Here is a 19,586-nt window from a genome sequence, read left to right as displayed (position 1 = left end):
CATTCTGTGCCGGTATTGACAGGGATATCTTGAAATTGACAACTAACCCTTCAAATAAACAAAGTGTGACACAATTTAATTATCTGTTAAAAAGAGAAGTAAGATGTAAATTCAGTATTAGGATAGTAGATACAATATAAAAGGTAAAACAAGACGTGAGCAGGGAAAGGGAAACGGGAGGACCCATATTCGGAAAAAAAAGGTAATCAACCTTTCAGAATACAAACTTATATCCGAAGAAGAAATAATTTTACAGCAATGAGGTTATCGTGCTCCCAGAAACAATACACGTTATTAAAGATAAAAAGCAGAGCTTTCCAAATACATGGGAAAACTCAGATTGAAAGTTGTTTCTCACAAGATCCACAAAATAAGAGAAGAATCTGAATGCAAGAGGGCCGATTCACAAAAGCATTTAAGAGTATGTGAAGTAGTACTTTGGGAATACTATTTGCCAGACGTGACACTAAAAGGATTTTTAGTCTTGACACACTTTTCCTAAAGGGACTGAACGACCAGGAGGAGAGAGCTTTTTCCGTGACAATGATAATATATAATAATATATAACTTGAACATCTGATGTTGAAACTATTGTAATATTTACGGTATGATAAACAATATGGTTCACACAGAGAACTGGATATTTAAGAATCAGAACACTAAATAGAAAGAAACTCGGTAATACTCCAGAAATGTCAATTTCTATTAACCCCATTGCTTAATGAGAGAAAAATAATCTCTATAGGAAAAGAAGGAACCAATATGAGCACATGTTTGGAATACCTCCAAGATGGCCCATATTTATAAAAAGTTTGATATCGCGGTAGGTCCCAATGATTTGGGGCACACTTAACAAAGACAGAACGTGATGGCCAATATGAACACCGAAGAGAAAAATGTACAAGTTAGATGGCATGAGAGTTTCTACTATGAACATAATTAGGAGACCTAATATGTATTAATGTAGATACTCATGCCCTTTACATATATGTCTCCTGTGATAGTGTATTATGCAATTTAAACCTACTTTTACAAGGTGTAAACAATTGTGATACATAACAATATGACGTGTACATAATTGAATTACCTCCTCATAGGACCTTCTCGTCCCAGCCCTTACAACGTGAGGCGATCCCACCTCCGACAGGCCCCTGAATCACTAGTCCATTTTTTTTATATAAATCCCTCTCACCCTCGGCCATGCCTGCTTGTTTTCCAGACATCCGACGGGTTCCTGGAACGAGGTATGCGGTTTCTTTCTGTTAAACATATCTTGTGTATTGTTTTCATATGCTGTGTATCAGTTTTGTTGTTTTTTACCGTTACATGTGGCTCGCGCTGTCCTTGCCGTGCCGTGTGGTTGGTAGTAGGCCTGGGTGCAGTTTCTCTGCCAAACTATGCAAAGTTACCAAAAAAGTCTGCTGCGCTACGCAGAGTTCCACAAAGCGGAAGAGTGCGTTAGGTCATGCCGTTTGCACTGATTTTTAGTGCTGTTTGTCCCCCGCAATAATGGCACCAAACCCAGCACAAGAGGGTGCTGCTCGTTTTCTGTCGCTCTAGTAGATTTTCAACTCGAATAGCAGCTTCCTCAACGTGAAAGAAAGTTCTCAACACGAGTGATAGCAACCCGCCCGCATGAGAAATCTCACAGGGAGGTAGGTGGTCTGGAGTAAGATTTTCCTCACTCGCGAATTTAACATTGGCGAGCGAGGAAACGTTTTTTGGAATTCTGCGTTCTAAGTTGATGAATTCTCACAAATTTCCTGGGCTGATTTGCAGGACTTGATTCTGCAGTTCAGGCTGTACTGACTGAAGCTTCTGCAAAAAAAACGATAGGGGGTGAGGATGTCGAGCTGGACAACTCCCCTAAAGGCAAATATGTCCAGATTAAAGTGTTTTCAGACATGCTGGCCCATATTCGTGATGTGCTTTGTTTGAGCCTAAACCGCTAGCCGATGATGGCTCCTATTCCCAATACAGTGCCTCAGTGGTGGATGATTTGTCTTTGCATGATATCATTAGGGAGATGTTGACAAAAGAATGGTAAGAGAATCAATAAGCAGGGGATTCTGCGCTCTCTCTAGAAGAGGTATCACCTGCCGCAGTTTGATGACCAATTTCTGCAGGTCCCTAAAATCAATTCCATTTTGTCCTTTATTGTTTCTTCCTGTTCCTTGTCTTCGGAGGCTTCCCTTTCAGATCCTGTTGAGAAGGTGGAAGCTGCATTGAAGCAGGCAAACGCTTCTCCTAATTTTGGGATCAAGGCAAGCACATGTTCCGCATATGCTTCACAGGTTCTTATTAAGGATTTTGAGAAATTGTTTGGCTGTCTCCAGAATCAGGGGGATCCAACCCAGCAGCCCCAGGGTGGTGGTCAGAAATGAGTATGCCGGGGTGGGTGCCCGGCTGCGGCTGTTCCAGGGTCGTTGGTCGAGCTTGTTATCAGACTAGTTGCTTTGGTCTTTCATCAGTCAGGGTTATCTGATTCCATTCCTGGGCCCTCCTCCCTGGACTTTATGTCGGGTTATCCCGTTGTGAGGAGACGCCATAAAGTAGGCTGCCCTGGTGTTAGGGGTGGAGACATTGTTCACAAAGGCGTTATAGTATAAGTGTCAGAGGCGAAGTGGGCCTGGGTCTCTACTCAACTTTTTCTTGGTCCCTAAACCAGATGATTGTTTGATTTCTGCTTCCTCTCTTCCTAAGGCTCAGCTGGCAATGAAAGTGACCAGGAATCTGTTCCACCATTTGGGCTTCAGACTGAACCTGGCAAAGTTTCATCTGGACCCTGTTCAGTGGCTGCAGTTTATCAGCAGTCTTTTCAACACTCAGATATGAGCGATATTTCTCCCTCCTCTCCGCATTGCTACCCTGCAGCATCTCCGGTTGGCTCTCTTTACTCAGCAGTCGGCCACAGCTCGGACTTGGTTGAGGGTTCAAGTGTTGATGGCTGCTACCACAGCAGTGGTGGCCTGAGCTTATTTGCACTTCAAGCCTTTGTTGAATCATCTGTTGTCCCACTGGAATCCTTCCAGTGCTGATTACAATTCCTGGTTCCTCTCTCTCCTGCTCTGATCCAGGACATGGGTCGATGGCTCCCCACCCCCAATCTGGAGAAGGGGGATCAGCTTCCTGCTTCTCCCTCTGTTGCTCACAACTGATACCAGTCTCTGGGGTTGTGGAACCACACTGGGATCTCTGGAGGCCAAGGGTCAGTGGCGTAGGGTGAACAGCGCCAGCTCCTCGAATTGGTGGGAGTTGGCAGCCATTTGACAGATGATGATGTTCTTTCAGGTTCAGCTGCATGGGGTGAACCTGTTATTTCAGATATACAAGCAGGTGGCTCTCTGTTACTTGAATCGCCAAGAGAGGGGACACGGTGCACCTCTATGCATCATCTGGCTTCCCTGATTTTTTCCTGGGCAGAGTCTCACCTCCAGGCTTTGCAGGCTGTTTACATAGAGGGTCAATTGAATTTTCATGCATACAGCTTAAGCCACATGTCAGTACCTCGTTTCAGAGACATTTGTCTCCACTTCGGGGAGCCATGGTTGGACCTGTTTGCTTCCCCTCAAAATGCCCTCCTTCCCCAGTTTTGCTCCAATGTGATGTGTCCCAAGGCATAGGCTTTGGATGCCCTTTCAATTCCTTGGCCCTCAGGCTTTCTGTCTGCTTTCCCTCCCATTCCCCTCCTCCGGAGGATGTTGCAGAAGATTTAGGTGGCGAGGGTGTCCTTTCTCCTGATTGCCCAATTTTGGGCTTGTCACCTTTGGTTTCCGCTGCTGCTGAAGTTGTCCATGGGCAGGTTTGTCCACCTTCGGGTGATCCCATCCCCACTTTTATTTCCCAGCCTGTCCTTGCCCAGTCTCCATCAGCTGAAACTGATGGTCTGGCTCTTGAACATTTAACTTTGGAGTCTTTGGGTTGTTCATCCTTGGTGGCACTGGATAGTCAATGTTCCCGCACCCTTAAATCTTATAATAAACATTGGGGCTCCTTGTCAGGTGGTGTGCATCTCATGGGGTGGATCCTGTTGCTAGGGAGCCGACAAAGATTCTTGAGTTTCTGAGGGATGACTTTTTGAAGGGCCTTTCTCCTTCTACTTTGACTGCTTAATGGGAAGCTATCCAAGCCTGTAAGGGTCCAGGAGTTGCACTGGAGGGTGTTGCTCCTTTGGTGGGTCAGCTGTTAAGTGTTTTGCTTTGCCGTCCCATCACTCTGGTGATTGTTCCCTCTTGGGATCTGCCGACTATCCTGCAGGGTCTCCAATTGTCCCTTTTTAAGCCTTTATTGGAGGCCAATTTGCTGTGGTTATCTGCTAAGTTGGCCTTCGTGTTGGCTATTACTTACTTACAGCTTTCCATATTTACAGTTTCTGTCTGGCAGTGTGGCTTTGTGGCTCGATCTAGTCCTTCTTCCTAAGGTCTCCTCTAAATTTCATTTGCAGAAGGAGATTGTCCTTCTCGATTTCCTGGGGGAGGAGGGTGTTTCAGTTTCTTCTGTGTTGGATGTTAAAGAGCCCTTCAGACATGCTTCCAGTGTACCCAGGGTTTTTGTTTTTCCCCTGCTCTGTTTGTGTCCTGTGAGGGTGTGGCTAAGGTGAAGAAGGTTCTACGTTCAACATTGGTAGGTGTGACTGGTGGTTTGTCAGTCCTATAAGTCTGTAGGGCTGGCTCCTCCACCTGATGTTCAGAGGGGCTCCACTCAGTCTGTGTCCACCTCCTTGGCTGAGGCGGAGGGTGTCTCTATCCCAGAGATTTGTAGGGCGGCTACCTGGCAGTCGCATCACACTTTTATCAGGCATTATCTTCTTGATGTGTTACATGCTTCTGTGGATAACGTGGCTGTTGGGGTTATGAAAGCAGCTGTCGCTTATTGCTTCTTTTTTTATTAAACTTTTTGTTCAGCATGTCAGTTTGGTGTCATGCTTTCTCTTTGTACTTTGGCTTATGAGATCCTCACTTTGTAAGGACTGGGACGAGGAGGTCCTCCGAAAGGGAAATATGTTGTTACCTACAGGTAATCTTCATTATCCCATTTAAGGTCCTCCTCGTCCCAGTCCTGTTTACTCCCTCTCGCTGCTATTGTGTCTTTTTTTGTTCTAGCATCCATGGCAGAGGGTAGGATGGGTTAATATAATAAAAACAAAAAATGGACTAGCTTTTCAGGGGCCTGTCAGGAGGTGGGACCGCCTCACTTTGTAAGGATGGGTACGAGGAGAACCTTAGTCGGGGTAACGAAGACTACCATAAGTAACAACACAATATCCACTACGCTGTGCTGATTTGTGTCTTCTTACCCATTATAGAAATGGGATAATATCTGGGAACAGTTTCTTGACGAAGAAGCAATATTGAGTTCTGAAATTCATTGAACTTTGTTTCCAGTAATTCACTTAAGCCATTGAAAGATGCAGCAAAGACTCACTTTTACTGTAAGGATGAATAAATATTGCCTTATGGCAATTATATTTGTGATGGTATTTAAAGGAATTTCATAGCAACATAATTCTGGAGCATTATTTATAATGTAAGCAAATGTTTAACACAAATATTGAATGCAAAGTATTGCTTTGTTCAGCATATAATCCTGCAGCACACTTGCTATACTAAACGAGGTATGTCATGGTTTATGTATCCTACCTAGTTGTCCCATTCCTGCCATATTTTGTTTGTCTATGAACGTATTCTCTATTTTTCCATTGTTGGCTAGGATTGAGAGGTGCCTATCCTAAGTGACCATTCAAACTTCTGATCTCCCGACTCCTGACTAAAGTTGTCTATTACAGACAACTTTGGCCTACAGAGATCCTAAATTGATCTCCCAATATGTACTATCAAAGCATATAGCCACCTTTGTCCCATTTACATTTCTTCTACAAGCCAGGACCTGGGAAACTGTTTGTGGTGCATTACTTGCACCTGTGTGATTCTATTGCCCTCACTTTGTAAATCAAGTTCTCTGATCCATGAACAATGAGTCCCCTTCTTGTATGTTGTGTTTTCTAGTTTTCATGAATGTGGATGATGAAGATCATTATGGGCAGTATTTTTGCAATAATAATTTCGCAAACTGGAGCCATTGCGGATCAAAGACTGGTCATACTCACATTCAGGGTACATGTAGTTAGGGTTACCCTTAGATGACTGAGCATATATTTTTCACATTTTGGACTGATGCATGCTGGAGGAAGGCACGCCGGTCGGCTAGGCCTCACAGTCCAGAGCTTGATTGCCGCTGCTGCATTGGTCGCACGGGACTGCACCGGGTGCGAGGTGCCTGCAATGGTCCAGAGGTGGGGACAGCCAGCGGAGTGACCCCTCTTCCCTCTCTCATACCTCAGGTGAGGTAGGGGCCCAGTCATTCACTCCCCCCCCAGCAGAGCAGTGAGGACTTGGATGCCAGATCCCCTCAATTTAATATCCACATTTTTGGGCATAAAGAGATGACAACGATGAAGAACATGGAAGAGTATGTGGAACAACTGTTGGTGACTATTTTTGAAGGCAAAAAGCTCTCCCAGCACTTTGTGGTGTAAAGGGTACACAGCACCCTGGGACCCAGACCAATCCCAGGGAGACCATGATAACTCATCTTGCCCAATCTTCTTAATTACAGGGATCGTGGTACTATCCTCATGCTGGCTAGAGAAGCCACACCAAAATTGCGTATGAAGGGAACAAGTTGTCCTTTTATCCTTTTGCTTATATTTTAATAGTTAACAGCACACCATTACAAACCATCAGGCAGCAGCCCAATTCCTTAAGGCACACAGCAAATCATGACACAGGAATAGACAAATAAGTGGGGCTGTATCAAATCAATCCCTTAGTGATGTTGAGTGATGTGGTGGCAGTGTTGTGTATGCTGTGAAGGCCTGTGCCTGGTGATAGGGATTGGGATGTCCAGAGTAGGCGGTCTGTGCCTGTGGTCTCTGAGTCTACCTGGTACCTCCTATGGCTCCCTGTGGCGGATTAGTACAGACTGCTGTTGGATGACATGCATTGGCTGGCTTGTGTGAAACGCTGGATCCTATCGGCAAATCCTTTGACTCGGGGAGTGCTGGGACTCTGAGCCTTTGTATGATGCATGCCTGGACCAAATGAATATTCTCTGTGGATATTCTAGTAGAATTCACTGCTTATTACCAAACCCTGTACGCTTCCAAGTACCCGGCAGATGAGAAGTGGCTCGTGGACTATCTAGAGCAAGTCACATTGGCCTGGGTGGAAAGGGAGGAGTGAGAATTGTTATGTTCCCCACTTAGCAGAGACTATGTACTCTGCACCATCAGAGATCTCACAAATGGTAAAGCACCAGGCAGCGCTGGGCTTCCAGGTGGATTTTATAAAGAAACCGGTGATCTCCTTGCCTCCCGCCAGCTCAATATGCATAATGAAGCCCTTCAGAAAGGTGAGTTCCCACCCACGGTGTGGGAAGTGGTAATCATCACTCTCCTGAAGCCTGGTAATCCTGCACAGGACTGTCATTCACCAGATCCATCCTGAGCGGAGGGCACTGGTGGTGTTCTTGGATGCTGCTAAGGCGTTTGATTCTATCAAATGGCCATATCTCACAGCAATGTTGAGGAAAATGGGTCTGCTGCAGCAATGGTGAAATGGATGAACTTGCTTTATACCAAAACAACAGCAAGAAACTGAATGACTGCTTATCTGCCCTAATGGCCAAATAACCAGGGACCAGACATGGATGACCTCTGTCCCTAATAATCTCTGCTTTTGCGCAGAAGCCGCTGGTTAGTATACTCCAATAAGTGCATGTGAATAGGGGCATTCAGTATGGGATGCCAAGGATGATATCCTACTTCATATCAGAATCCCTAATAGTAACCTAGATCCCATCCTAGCAGAAATGACAGATTCTGACGGCTGGTCGGGCTTCACCATAAAGTAGTTCAAGTCACTTATGATACCACCCATGAACTGCACAGTTGTACCATGACTTTGTTATCCCCTGCAGTGGCAAAGGGACTGGATCTGCTATTTTGGGATCCGTATCCTTAGGGATTCGACAATGATTCTATGTGAGAACTATGGTACTCTCATTGACAGAATTGAAACCCATATTGATAAATTGATCAAATTACCCATTATAATGGTGGGACGTGCTGCCCTTATAAAGATGGTGATAGTCACACAACTCATCTACTTGTTCCAAAATATTCGGATCCCACTACCCCGCGGATTCTGCAGTAGGCTACAATCTGCTTCAATTAAAGTAATCTGGGCGGTCAAACAACCATAAATTGCCTGCAGGTTATTTCAGAGACCATATGAGTAGAGTAGTTTTGCTTTTCAGCATTTAGAGTTATATTACTATGTTGCACAAGGCCAATTTGCCACACACTGGTTCCATACGTATCACAGGTGCTGCACCAGGATCTGGAACTGGGTCTGTCAGCCCAGCATAAGCTGGCTGATATTATCATGAAGACCCCACTAGGCAGAGCGCCGACATACAAGTAGTGGACTGCACATTGTGGGCATGGACGGGATTGGCCGGATCTCTTTGGTGGATGGCATATATTCCCCACATATAAAATTGCTACACAACCCTATATTGCCACTTACCAAGGAACCCTTGGTGATACGTCATTTACGGGACAGACAGCTTCACACACTAGGGAACGTATATGAGGGATTGTGATGTATCCCTTTAACTGAATATAAAAAAAGGGTCAGCCACACACTACTAGCGATATTTACGTATATCAGGATGTGGGAGACAGTGCGGAGGGTGTTCCCTGTTTACCCCCCAGGAGCTGGCGGAGTGGAGGTTGCTGAGCATCGCAGCAGCTGGCTCATTGACTAGCAAAATCATCCCTGTAATGTCTACAGTAAACCACCGGCCCAGGAACCGCTGGGAGGCAGGCACTGGTAACGGATACACAATGGGAATATAGCCGTCACCACACTAGGGAGGTCCCTATGAATTTAAGATTTAGACTGCTGCATTATAATTTTCTCCATCAAAGCTTTAACACCCCAGTTCAACTATGTAGATCTGGGATGCGGGACACTGATACCTGTAAGGGAAGTAATGAACCAGCAGCAGAATTTATACATTTGGCATAGAACTGTACAGTGAATGCAAATTAGTAGTCCTAGTTGTTCCAGGTTCTGGGTGACATTGTAGGCTTGGTACTTCAGCCAGTGACCCTGATGACACTTCTGAGTGATGTTAAAGGGCTACCTAAACACTCTAGAAAACGTGTTGGCCTGGCACTCCTGCTGGGAAAAAGACATATGGCTATGTCATGGAATGGAGGTCCACTGCCCTCTGTACACATGTTAACAAAAAAACATATTGGTGGCTATACTATTTGTTTGTACATCCAGAAATAAAACAACAGTAAGGGGTAGGCTGTCGAATGTTACGACGATCCTTACAAAGATGATCCAATGGTATGTTCACCTCACCACCAAGGGTGAGATATCCGTCACGAACAGAAGTCCCAGAATGGAAATTTTTTATGAAAGAACACAGAAGCACACCGATGATTTCAGTCAGAATGGTTGACGATTCCGAGAACAATTTCCAAGATGTATGGTTGAATCAAACGTGTGTTTACTTCCCAAAATTCATCTTCATTTCATTGTGTCAATCATAACAAAGAACTGCAGCTGAAATGAAGAAGAATTTTGGAAATTAACACGTTTGGTTCACCCATAGATCTTGCAACTTGTTCATCAACCATTCTGACTAGAAATCATCACTCCCCTCTATAGACAATTGACTCACAGCATCATGCAATGAGAATGCTGACATTGCACACTGTTGCCCAGGAACACCATCCCCAGGGACATTTCGAGCCCGTTGAGAACTTATCTTGCCGGCGTGCGACAGGTGGTGAGCAATACGACAAGAGCTGTGTGAAACCAGTGTAATTTCTCTGGAGATCTAGGAGGTAGAGGGGCGAATGACCCCGAAAGAAGGACTGGATTGGGGATTTTGTGAAAGACTGCTTGGAGGATGAAAGATCTCACTGTCACAACACTGTCTGCTGAGTTTACTGATTTCAGAATCTATTTGCACTGTATGCAATGGATAGTAGAAGGTCACTGTGTGCTTTGTTTTTCCTTGATGTATCACTCAAAATATAAATAAAGCTTTAAAAAATAAGATTTAGGATGGCTCCTGCCCGAAGCGATACCAGGATAATCCAACTCCCGCTTCTTCCTTTCCTAGTGCTTTGGTCTCCAGGTCCTGCCTAAGGAGAACACACCGGCGTTCCCGCCAGGCTCCTAATTGACACCTGCTGATATCACTTAGCACTAGCTCCACAGCATATTTTGGGAACAGGGAAAGACCAGAGTGGGAAAACTCTTTCCCAACATGCTTTCTTGGGATTGCAAACTAAAATAAAATAGTAGTACTGATTGGCAATGGAATGCTGAATAATTGATATAGGCTGTAAAACTAAGTTGGAGTCCCATATGGCCACAACGAAACTTTTGCACAGCTAATTCAGCCAAATAAGAGGAAACGTCTTGATATCATTCTACTCGAAAGTAACCATGTTTTTATGTTTTAATAAAGACCAATAATAAAACTTCAGTCAATTGCTCTTGAACTGAGCCTTTGTGGAGGTCTTGTTGGCAGGACATCTACATTCACTTCAGAAAGCCCAACAGGGGAAAGGCTAACCAGACAGTCAAGCTGAAAAATGGCAGAGATAGATGAATCACCATCCAGTACTCCATGGACAGCAGTGATTTCATTTGTGGAATGCACGTGTGTCCATGTATAGCAGATGGCTTAGATCTCAGAAGCAAACATGGTATGATGAACCTGCAGATACTGAAAGACTTAATATCCTGGGCTGATCTTCTGAAAGACTTTCTGAATCACAGATGCTGCAAGAAATGCTCTTGTCAATTCCAATAAGAGGTCAACCGCCCATCAAGGAAGCAAACAGATTGTATCTGGAATTCAGTTGGATAGTGATGACAGGTGGGTGAGCCTAGCCTTCAAATATGGATCTAAGGACTTCTTGTGGACTTTGACTCGTGAGGTGGATGACTAAACCTGCTCATGCTGCCTGCATATTGTTTTCTACTCCCACAAAGTAGGAGACCAGGAGAGGCTTTCACTGCTAAATCATCAAGTCCCACAGCTCCCTGTAAGCTGACAGAATTACAATGACTAAGTGGCCCCTTGATCTCTCACACAGAAGACGGCTATGATGTTGGTCATGAGTACCATCAACACTGTGATCTTGCCATTGGTAGGAAGGTTTTTAACAGTTGTACAATTCTCCTCTGCTCCAACCCGTTTATGAAGAGAAACAAATCTAATGTATTCCATTGGGCACTGAGGGAGCGTCAGCAATGAAAGATTGGCATCTTGAAGTAGCAACTTCTAGTTCATTATTCAGCTAAACTACAGGCCCCTTGAACGTAGTACAGAGCCAAAAACCTGAATCCATTAAAGAACTGCATTTCAGAAAACAGTAGTTGTCATGTAATACCCCTCTGATATGTTTCAATTTTTAAATCAGACATTAAACTATTGAGTTTTAATACAAACCTATATCCCGCCGTACTGCTATACATTCGTTCGCTCTGGAAAAAAAGTGGCTTTTGCTTGATACCATAAAAAATTCAAAACAGTACTTATTAACTCCAAGTTCAAACAAAGTGCAATTGATTTCCATGTGGTCATTCCCTGGGTATATGACAGTTTCAGCCAGTGATGCTATACGTTCACCAGAGGGCCTTGGGGCCTCTTTGTAGACAACAATCTTCCCACGGAGAAGGGTGCAAGGAGGTGGCACAACATGCACATCTGCCAACAAGTCACAAGTTTGTTCAGGTGCAACTACAAGCTTATATCCAAATCTCTTCACAAGGTCTATGTGCCCTGTTGAGGTAATCACTGAGCCAGCCTGTAATGATTTCAAGGACACTACCATGAAGACATCCTGGCTAGTGGGAGTGCAGTCAAACTCCACCCACTGTGAGCTAGAAAGGGGAATTGTTTTGCTTGTGCCCTTTGACAGTGCCTCTTCAAAGCTTAGACTGCCCAAATCCTGAAGGCTATTCCTATGCTTGAAATCAACAGAAACCATTAAGCTTTCAGCTGTTGCAAGGTCACACAACTGTTCATTTGTGAACACTCCAATCAGGAACGACCTTTCCGCTGAATGAAGGGTCCTGTTGAGGTCGATGTGAAACACGGGCCATGTGACATTCAGCACCCTTCTCCTCAACTCAACAGTACTCCCGTTCTCCTCCTTCTGGATCATTGTAAATTGATAGTGTCCAGCAGTGGTGAAATAGAAGCACTCAAATCCAACAACTCCTTCATTCACTGACAGGTCTTTAACTGCAATAGTTTGGTTGGTGCTGACGTTCAGAAGTGTGATAGACATGTTCTTTGTAGTTATGGTGTCATTATCCTTGTAGCGGTACTCCACGTATACAGTGTCCTTGCTCAAAGCTATGTGGCTTGATCGCTCCAAGAAAAGATATTTGTCTTCTCCAAGAACTGCAACACACAAAAGGTCTATGTTAATATGCTTAGCAAATAAACTGCATTTTGGAGATGTTCATTATTACCATATGTGGCTCATTTTATGTCCTGTGCTAAATCCAGTGGTAATTCAATGTGCTAATAAGGTTAGCTCACAGTATTACTCATGGATTTTGGGATCAGGATACATGAAGAAAGACTTGCTGCAGCAAGTACATGATACATTTATGTTATATAATTGCATGTTACTGGTGGTAAGGTGACAGGATAGTCATGAGGTGCAGGATCAACAACCCCAAACTCTGATGACAATGGAATATATAAAAAATAATAAGGATGCAAAAAAGAAGTAGCTACCATCTGAAATGCTATATACCAACAGCTGTTTAAAAAAAAACATAAGCCTACCCTGGCTTAAAATAATTAGTGTCAGAGTCAATTACTATAACAATAGGTCACCTTGAAAAATGAGTACACAATAAATTATACTTTGCAATGCTTTTGTATGTTACATTGGCTGCCTCTCCTGCCACAAATACTCTTCAAGACAGCAACCAATATCCATCAATTAATCTGGAGGCCACCTAGTTATCACTGGTGCAGAAGCACCTAGGACAAACTGTGTCAATGGTCTACTGCATCCCAGCTATATTGATGGATTGATGTTCTTTACTATGTACTGCAGTGCATGATGTCCCATTTATTTTGCGTACATTAGGGCCCTATCATGTGTGTTATGGCTCCTGTACCTGGACCAAATCACCCAATCACATGTCATAGCACAGTTTGTAGGAACCTTCCCTTATCTAACTTGGTTTCAACATTCGATAAGAGTGGCCAAATTCAATAGATGTTTCCTGTTGGCAGAAGAGAAGTATTGAAAAACTCTCCCAATCAAACTAAATGAAGGGTAGAATTAAATGACAGCAAAACATCTGTAAGCTGTTAAGGAAGGACAAGTCAATATGAAGCTAAACTAACGGCTGATTATGAGATGTACAGTGGGACAGAACATTGGGCCAGATGTACTATTTCAATTCACAAACCAAGGAGATGTGCGATTTGTGATGAGACCTATACACTTAAAGGTCGCACCCCAAATAATCCAATCACAGGGTATCACAAAATGACCTGCCTACTGAATATTGGTTCCCAGGGTATCTTGGTATCTTTATATTTCCGTTGACTGGTGCGGGTAGAACACTTTTAGGAACAGGTCCCATATTCTTCTGATCTGTGTGCCAGTGTTTATGTAGTCAAGGCAACATGGTAAAAGCATTAGTTAGAACAGGGTGCGAAATAGGTCATGATGGGGTGTCTTGATGAGATAAATGTCTCTCTCTCTCTCTACACAAATAAAACTGGAACCGTCAAGGTCCCTGGCCCTTGCCCTATTCAGGTGCAGACAAACTTGTGTTTGGAGTACCTTAAACGTGCCTGCTGTGCAGATGCGCTGCAGCCGTGCTTTAAATTCCGCCACCAACTAGACCGCAAACTGGGTTTAGCGCTAATCCACTACTTTCAAAGATGGCAGCTCCCCTGCTGGAGAACCCTTTACAAGACTCATGAAAAGAAGTGAACCGGCCTTGGCCTAATAAAGTCCAAGAGGCAGGAATACATTTAATTAACGATTCCTAAGACTTCAATAGTATAAAATTACACTTTTCCCTGTACAGCTTGCTCCAGTTTACCAACTGTTGTTGGTGTTGTTGTTCCTGCTAATGTACAGCTGTGGTCACTGCTGTTTCAGTAGCTCCAATTGCTGATTTTGAGACACATGTTCTTACTACGTTGTCCCTTCTGTAGTAGCCGATATGGATCCTGTTGTACTTGTGGTTACAGAGTGGATGCTGCTGTGGGTCCTGGTGCTGTGGATGCGGTTATACCTGCTGGGGTGACAGCTGCAATCTTTCCTCTAGTTAACCTCGTGGTGGAGGCAGCACTGGCTGCTACGTTGGTCCCTCTTTGGTTGGTACAGCTATAATAGAAGCTAGAATCACTGCTGTGATCCCTGGGGTGCGTGCAACCACTGCTGTAGCTGTTGTTGCTGTAGTGGTGGCTGATGTCACATTTTGTGGCTACTGTTGTTGTTCTGTGGCCCCTGCCATGGTTACATATGTCATAGTAGCAGCTTTAGTTGCTGCACCTCTACCTGCTGCAGCAACATCTCTCACTGTTACCCCTACCATGGTAGCAACTGACTCACTGTTCTGGTTCCTGCCATGGTGGTAGCTTTCAATTCTGCTGTTATTGTAGATGAACTGTGTAAGTGACTGCCTTTGCAGATTTTGAAGCAATTCTGGTAGCAGGTCTGTTTTCTGTCGTGGTTCCTGCTTTGTGGCAGTTGTTGTTGTCCCTGTCTCTCTAGAAGTCCCAGTCTTGTCACTGCGGTTGTTCATGACATGGTGACATAGCAACAGTTGTGGTTATTCCTCTGATTCCTGATGTCACTGCTGTTGTAGCAGCTTTGTCACTGCATCATGACAGCTGTCGCTGCTTTGTTCCCCACTGTCCTTAAAGCTGTTGTTGCTCAATTTGTGGGGTAGCTACAGTTTTTAATTTGGTTACAGTTGAGGTCACTGCTGTTTTATCTGCCATTGTAGCAGATATACATGCTGTGTTCATTCCTACTGAGGTAAAACATGTGGTTAATGCTGTGGTCAGTGGGGGTTTGGCAGCAATTGTTGCTGTTGAGGTCTCTGATATGTTGGCAGATGTTGTTGCTGTAGTGGTCCCTGCTGTGCTGAAAGCTGTTGTCACTTTTGTTGTCCCAACCATGGTGACAGCTGGGGACTTTGCTTTAGGTAGATTTATGTTGGTCTAACCTGTCCCCGTCATTGTGGTAACTGTGGTCATGCTGTGCTTGGAAATACTGTTGCACCTGTTCTTGCTACTGTGGTGGTGGATTTGGTCACATCTGTTGTGGTTGTTGTCCCTGCTGTGGTAGAAGCTATTGTCAATTATGTTGTTGCTGTCTTGGTAGCAGTTGTGGTTGATGCGGTGTTCCTTACTGTGATTACAGCTGTGTTAACTGGTATGATCCCAGCCATGGTGACACCAGCAGCCAATTCCATGGTCACTGCTGCTGTTACAGCTAAAGTTGCTACTGTGTTCAGTGCTCTGCTTGCAACTGTTGCAGTGGTTGTTGCTATATTGGTGGTGGTGGCTGTTTAAGATGCATTTGTTGCTATTGTGATCCTTGCTGTAGTGCCACTAGCTTTGGCATCTGTGATTTTGCTGCTGTTTTTGTTGGTGTATCTCCTATGAATATAACTATGGTCACTGCTGTTGTACATACTCTGCTGGCAGCTGTTGTTATCCCCTCCATGGTGACACATGTTGCTGCCCTGGTTCCTGCTGTGTAGGCACCTGTTATTCCCCTGCCACTTTGGCAACTGTTTTGCTTATCAGACCACTACTGTTGCAGCAGGTGTGCTTTCTTCTGTATTGACAGCAATTTCTGCTCTAGGCCTGCTGTAGCGGGATATGAGATTACTGCATTGGTCCCAGCTGTGGTTACAAGTGGTTGTGCTACTGTGGTGCCTGCTGTTGTGGTTTTTGTTGATCTGCCTTAGTGTGATGTACATTGTTATTACAACTGTCGCTGTTACTGTTGTTCATGTCATACTGGTAGCTGTGGTACCAGTTGCCATTACTGCTGTGCTTGCAAATATTGCTACAGTTACTGTTGCTGCTATAATGGTGGCTGGGTTCATAGATGTTATGTCTATTATTGTATCTTATGTTGTTGCTGCTGCTACGATATCCGCTATGCTAGTAGGTATATCTCTGCTGTTGTTGCTGACATGGTGACAGCAGTGGTTGATGCTGTTTTTTCTGCTGAGGTTGCAGCTGTAGTCACTACAATAGCCTATGCTGTGGGAAGCTGAGTCAAGTAGATTCCATAGCTCTACAGCGTGTTTGTGGACGGAGCGGGTGTTGAGAAGGACACATCTGAGACGGCTGTGTCCTGCCTTGGTGGGTGGGTCGTTGGCGTGGAGGCTGGTGAAGGTGCAGGTCCGGCAGGAGAAGAGTCTGCAGGTGATCTGTGGGGAGGCTTGAAGGCAGGCGGGCGAGCAGCCAGTGTTGAGGGTGTGGGTGCTGTGATCATTAATGTGGTTGCTGTGGTGGCAGTTCTTAATATTGTGTTGCTCTTCATGTTCTGATGGAAGTTGGGGTCAATGCTTTGTGCCTGTTGTGGTACCTCTTATCACTGCTTTGATCCCAACCATGGTGATAGTTGTGGTATCTGCTGTGTTCACTTCTGTTGTTACTGCTGTGGTTGCTGGTCTTGGGTCTGTTGTGCTCGAAGCTGTGGCAACTGTTGCTGATGTTTTGCTGGCAGCTGAGGTGAAAACTGTTGTTCCTGCTGTTGTGGCAAGTGTGTTTGCTGACATTGCTGTGGCTATAACTCTGGGTAATGCTGTTGTACTATCCTTGCTCACAGAGGTTGTTGTCCATGTCATGGTGGCAGTTGTGGTCTTTGCTGGAGTCCCTTCTGTTGCACATCTGTGGTCACTGCTTTCTAGACAGAAGTTATTTCTGATATGGTCCCTCATAGTTGTGGCATTAGTGGTTGTTATTATGGTTCCTTCAGTTGGAGCTGTGGTTGTTGCTTTCAACTCTGTCATTTTGGCAGTTGTTGTAAGTGATTTAGTCCCTTTTATGCTGGTGCTGCTGTGCTCCCTGATGTGGTCAAACCATAAGCCACTTCTGCAGCCCATGCAACAGGGTCAAAGTGGCAGTTGTGGCCTTTGCTCTGGTTACAGCTGTGGCTTCTACCGTTGTCCATGACATGATGATAGCTGTGGTGTTTTCAGTGGTCCCTCCTACGGCAGCAACTGTGGCTCAAGCTGTGATCTCTGCTGCACTTGTGACTATTGTTGCAACTGTTGTATCTTCTCTGTTAGCAGTTGTGGTCACACCTGTTGTGGCTACTCTTCAGACTCTTGTTGTTGTTGCTGCCTTGGGGGCAGCTACTATTGGTTCTGCGGTTACAGCTGTAGCTGTCACTGCTATGATTTCTATTTGGTTGCCAATGTAGTCAGTGCTTTGGTCCATGTCTTGGTGGCAGCTAAAGTCCCTGTTATGTCATTACAATTGTGGCCACTGCTGTGGTACTTGCTGGGTTTACAGCTATTGTAGTTGTTTTCTGGTTAACAGGGGCTGCCCCAAAGTTCCATTAGTACATATTTTTTATCACATAATCTCTGGCTAGATCCAAAAAGAGTGCATCTCTCCCCAAGCAACCTTTTAATATTAACTGTTCACTTCCCAAAAAAAAGGAAAACAACATTCTAAAGCCCTTCTCTGTACTCTGCTTGTTCTCTTTTTAGCATCAGGCTGCACACAGCTTTAGCTATCTGTTGGCATGCTCATGATTTCCATGCCTCCCACCCTGATATAATATGGATTTCTACATTGATTGTTTGACCTTATTGTGTCAGAGGTAAAGTGGCTACAATTTCTACTCACAATTTGTGATATGTGGAATTGTGGTGCCACCAAGTGTCTGCAGTAAGTATTACAGGAAAGCTAGATGCATTTGGTATGCCAAATGTTTGTTTTGTTAGGACATGAGCTCTAGGACACTGGTTCCCAACGTGTGGTCTGCGAAGTCTCCTCAGGGGGTCCGCGACTGCTTAGAAAATTAAATAATATTAACATATTAGGTCCCAAGCTTCCAGTAATGACTCAGTAGGGTGTCTCTGGATTCCAAAAATGATTCAGTGGGGGTCACTGGGTTCCAGTAATGATAAAGTGGGGCCTCACAGATGTTAAAAGTTTGGGAACCAGTGCTCTAGAACACATAAAGATGTGTATATTCACACCTAAAATGTTGGGGCGCTTTTGAAAAGCAGGTATTGGTGCCTGATCTCTAGGGAGCATGACCCACCCTTAGTGACACAAGGACTACAATAGGTAGTGTGGTAGTAATGTGTTTTCATAAAGCCAGCCTATATATTGACAGTTTAACACATCTTAGGGAATTAGGCACAAGGTGACGTTTGGAGCTATAAAAAGTGAAGCAAATATGAAAATATGTTGTTTACTTTGAGATGTAGAATACTCACCGTAATCACACAGTATCACAAGGAATATGTTGGAAAAATCTCTCAATGTCTGTTTCATTCTGTTGTGCGAGCACATGGCATCCTAATCATTGATTTAAGTCTCAGCCACAAAAGATGCCATTTTTGTGATCGCTTTCTGAAAGTTAAATGCAAAAATATTACGAAGAGGAAACCACCTACAACAGACATGAATGTTAAATTTACCTCTTTATCTGGTACAATAGCTTTGTTTCAAACACCCAATTATGGTATAACGCACGTTAACTATACACTTAACACCAGAGAGATAACCATTGTCAAAATTAGCTCACAGAGAACCATTAATCAAGCTGTCCTCACTGCACTTCCAGAAAATAAAAAACAGAATGTGTGAGCTCTATTTCTAATGGATTACACAGCCGCTATCAACATCTAATATTAGAGGAATTGTTTATACCGAGTTGTCTCTTTTAGCCTGGGTAGTTCACAGTCAATAAATTGTTATTTTTCTGATCGGACATCAACAGAATGTGGCCAACCTATGTGGTAAGGGCATGTAAATAAATTTTCATGTTAACAGGGAAGGTATTATGCTAACATAAGATAGCCAAAATATCAAGTTTCACAATATTATGAGGTTATATATAGGTAAGCATATAAATATTTAACATACTTAACTCCTAATATATTTACTTAGAAGATATATATATTGCCACTAGGTAGTTCTAGTTAGGACCTACTTTCTATAGAACAAGCGTTTTTTGTTTTGCTAATAATTTTGATGCCGTTTGATAAATCTTCATAAACTTTTTTAAAAAAATACAACCTTACTTGAGCATCTGTCTGGAAAGTTCCAGGGTGAACCATCAAGTGGGGGCCAAGGAAAAGCAGGGGTCCCAAAATGCTTTTTCCCCATGCATTTTTCCGTAGAGATTTTGAACAAGAATAGCATCCAAACTGCTGGACGAAATCACACTAAATTTGGGAGAAAGGTAGGTCTTGGTCCAGAAAGGCTTACTCATGTCCCGGGGACCGCCACCT

The 19,586-nt window shown here is 44.0% G+C and overlaps 1 protein-coding gene across 1 annotated transcript in view; it reads right to left on the bottom strand.

Annotated features, from left to right (window-relative positions):
* Positions 1 to 19,586, bottom strand: part of THSD1 (thrombospondin type 1 domain containing 1) — a 60,894-nt gene that overhangs the window by 32,172 nt on the left and 9,136 nt on the right. The window contains exons 2-3 of the mRNA XM_069205464.1: positions 18,567 to 18,702; positions 11,548 to 12,507 (exon numbers count right to left, since the gene is read on the bottom strand). Of these exons, the coding sequence (XP_069061565.1) occupies positions 11,548 to 12,507; positions 18,567 to 18,642 (1,036 nt within the window). The 5' untranslated portion in view covers positions 18,643 to 18,702. The remainder of the gene's footprint in view (positions 1 to 11,547; positions 12,508 to 18,566; positions 18,703 to 19,586) is intronic.

Source organism: Pleurodeles waltl, chromosome 8 (genome assembly GCF_031143425.1).
Source record: "Pleurodeles waltl isolate 20211129_DDA chromosome 8, aPleWal1.hap1.20221129, whole genome shotgun sequence".
NCBI classification, from domain to species: Eukaryota; Metazoa; Chordata; class Amphibia; order Caudata; family Salamandridae; genus Pleurodeles; species Pleurodeles waltl.
This window is presented reverse-complemented; position numbering and strand designations above follow the sequence as displayed.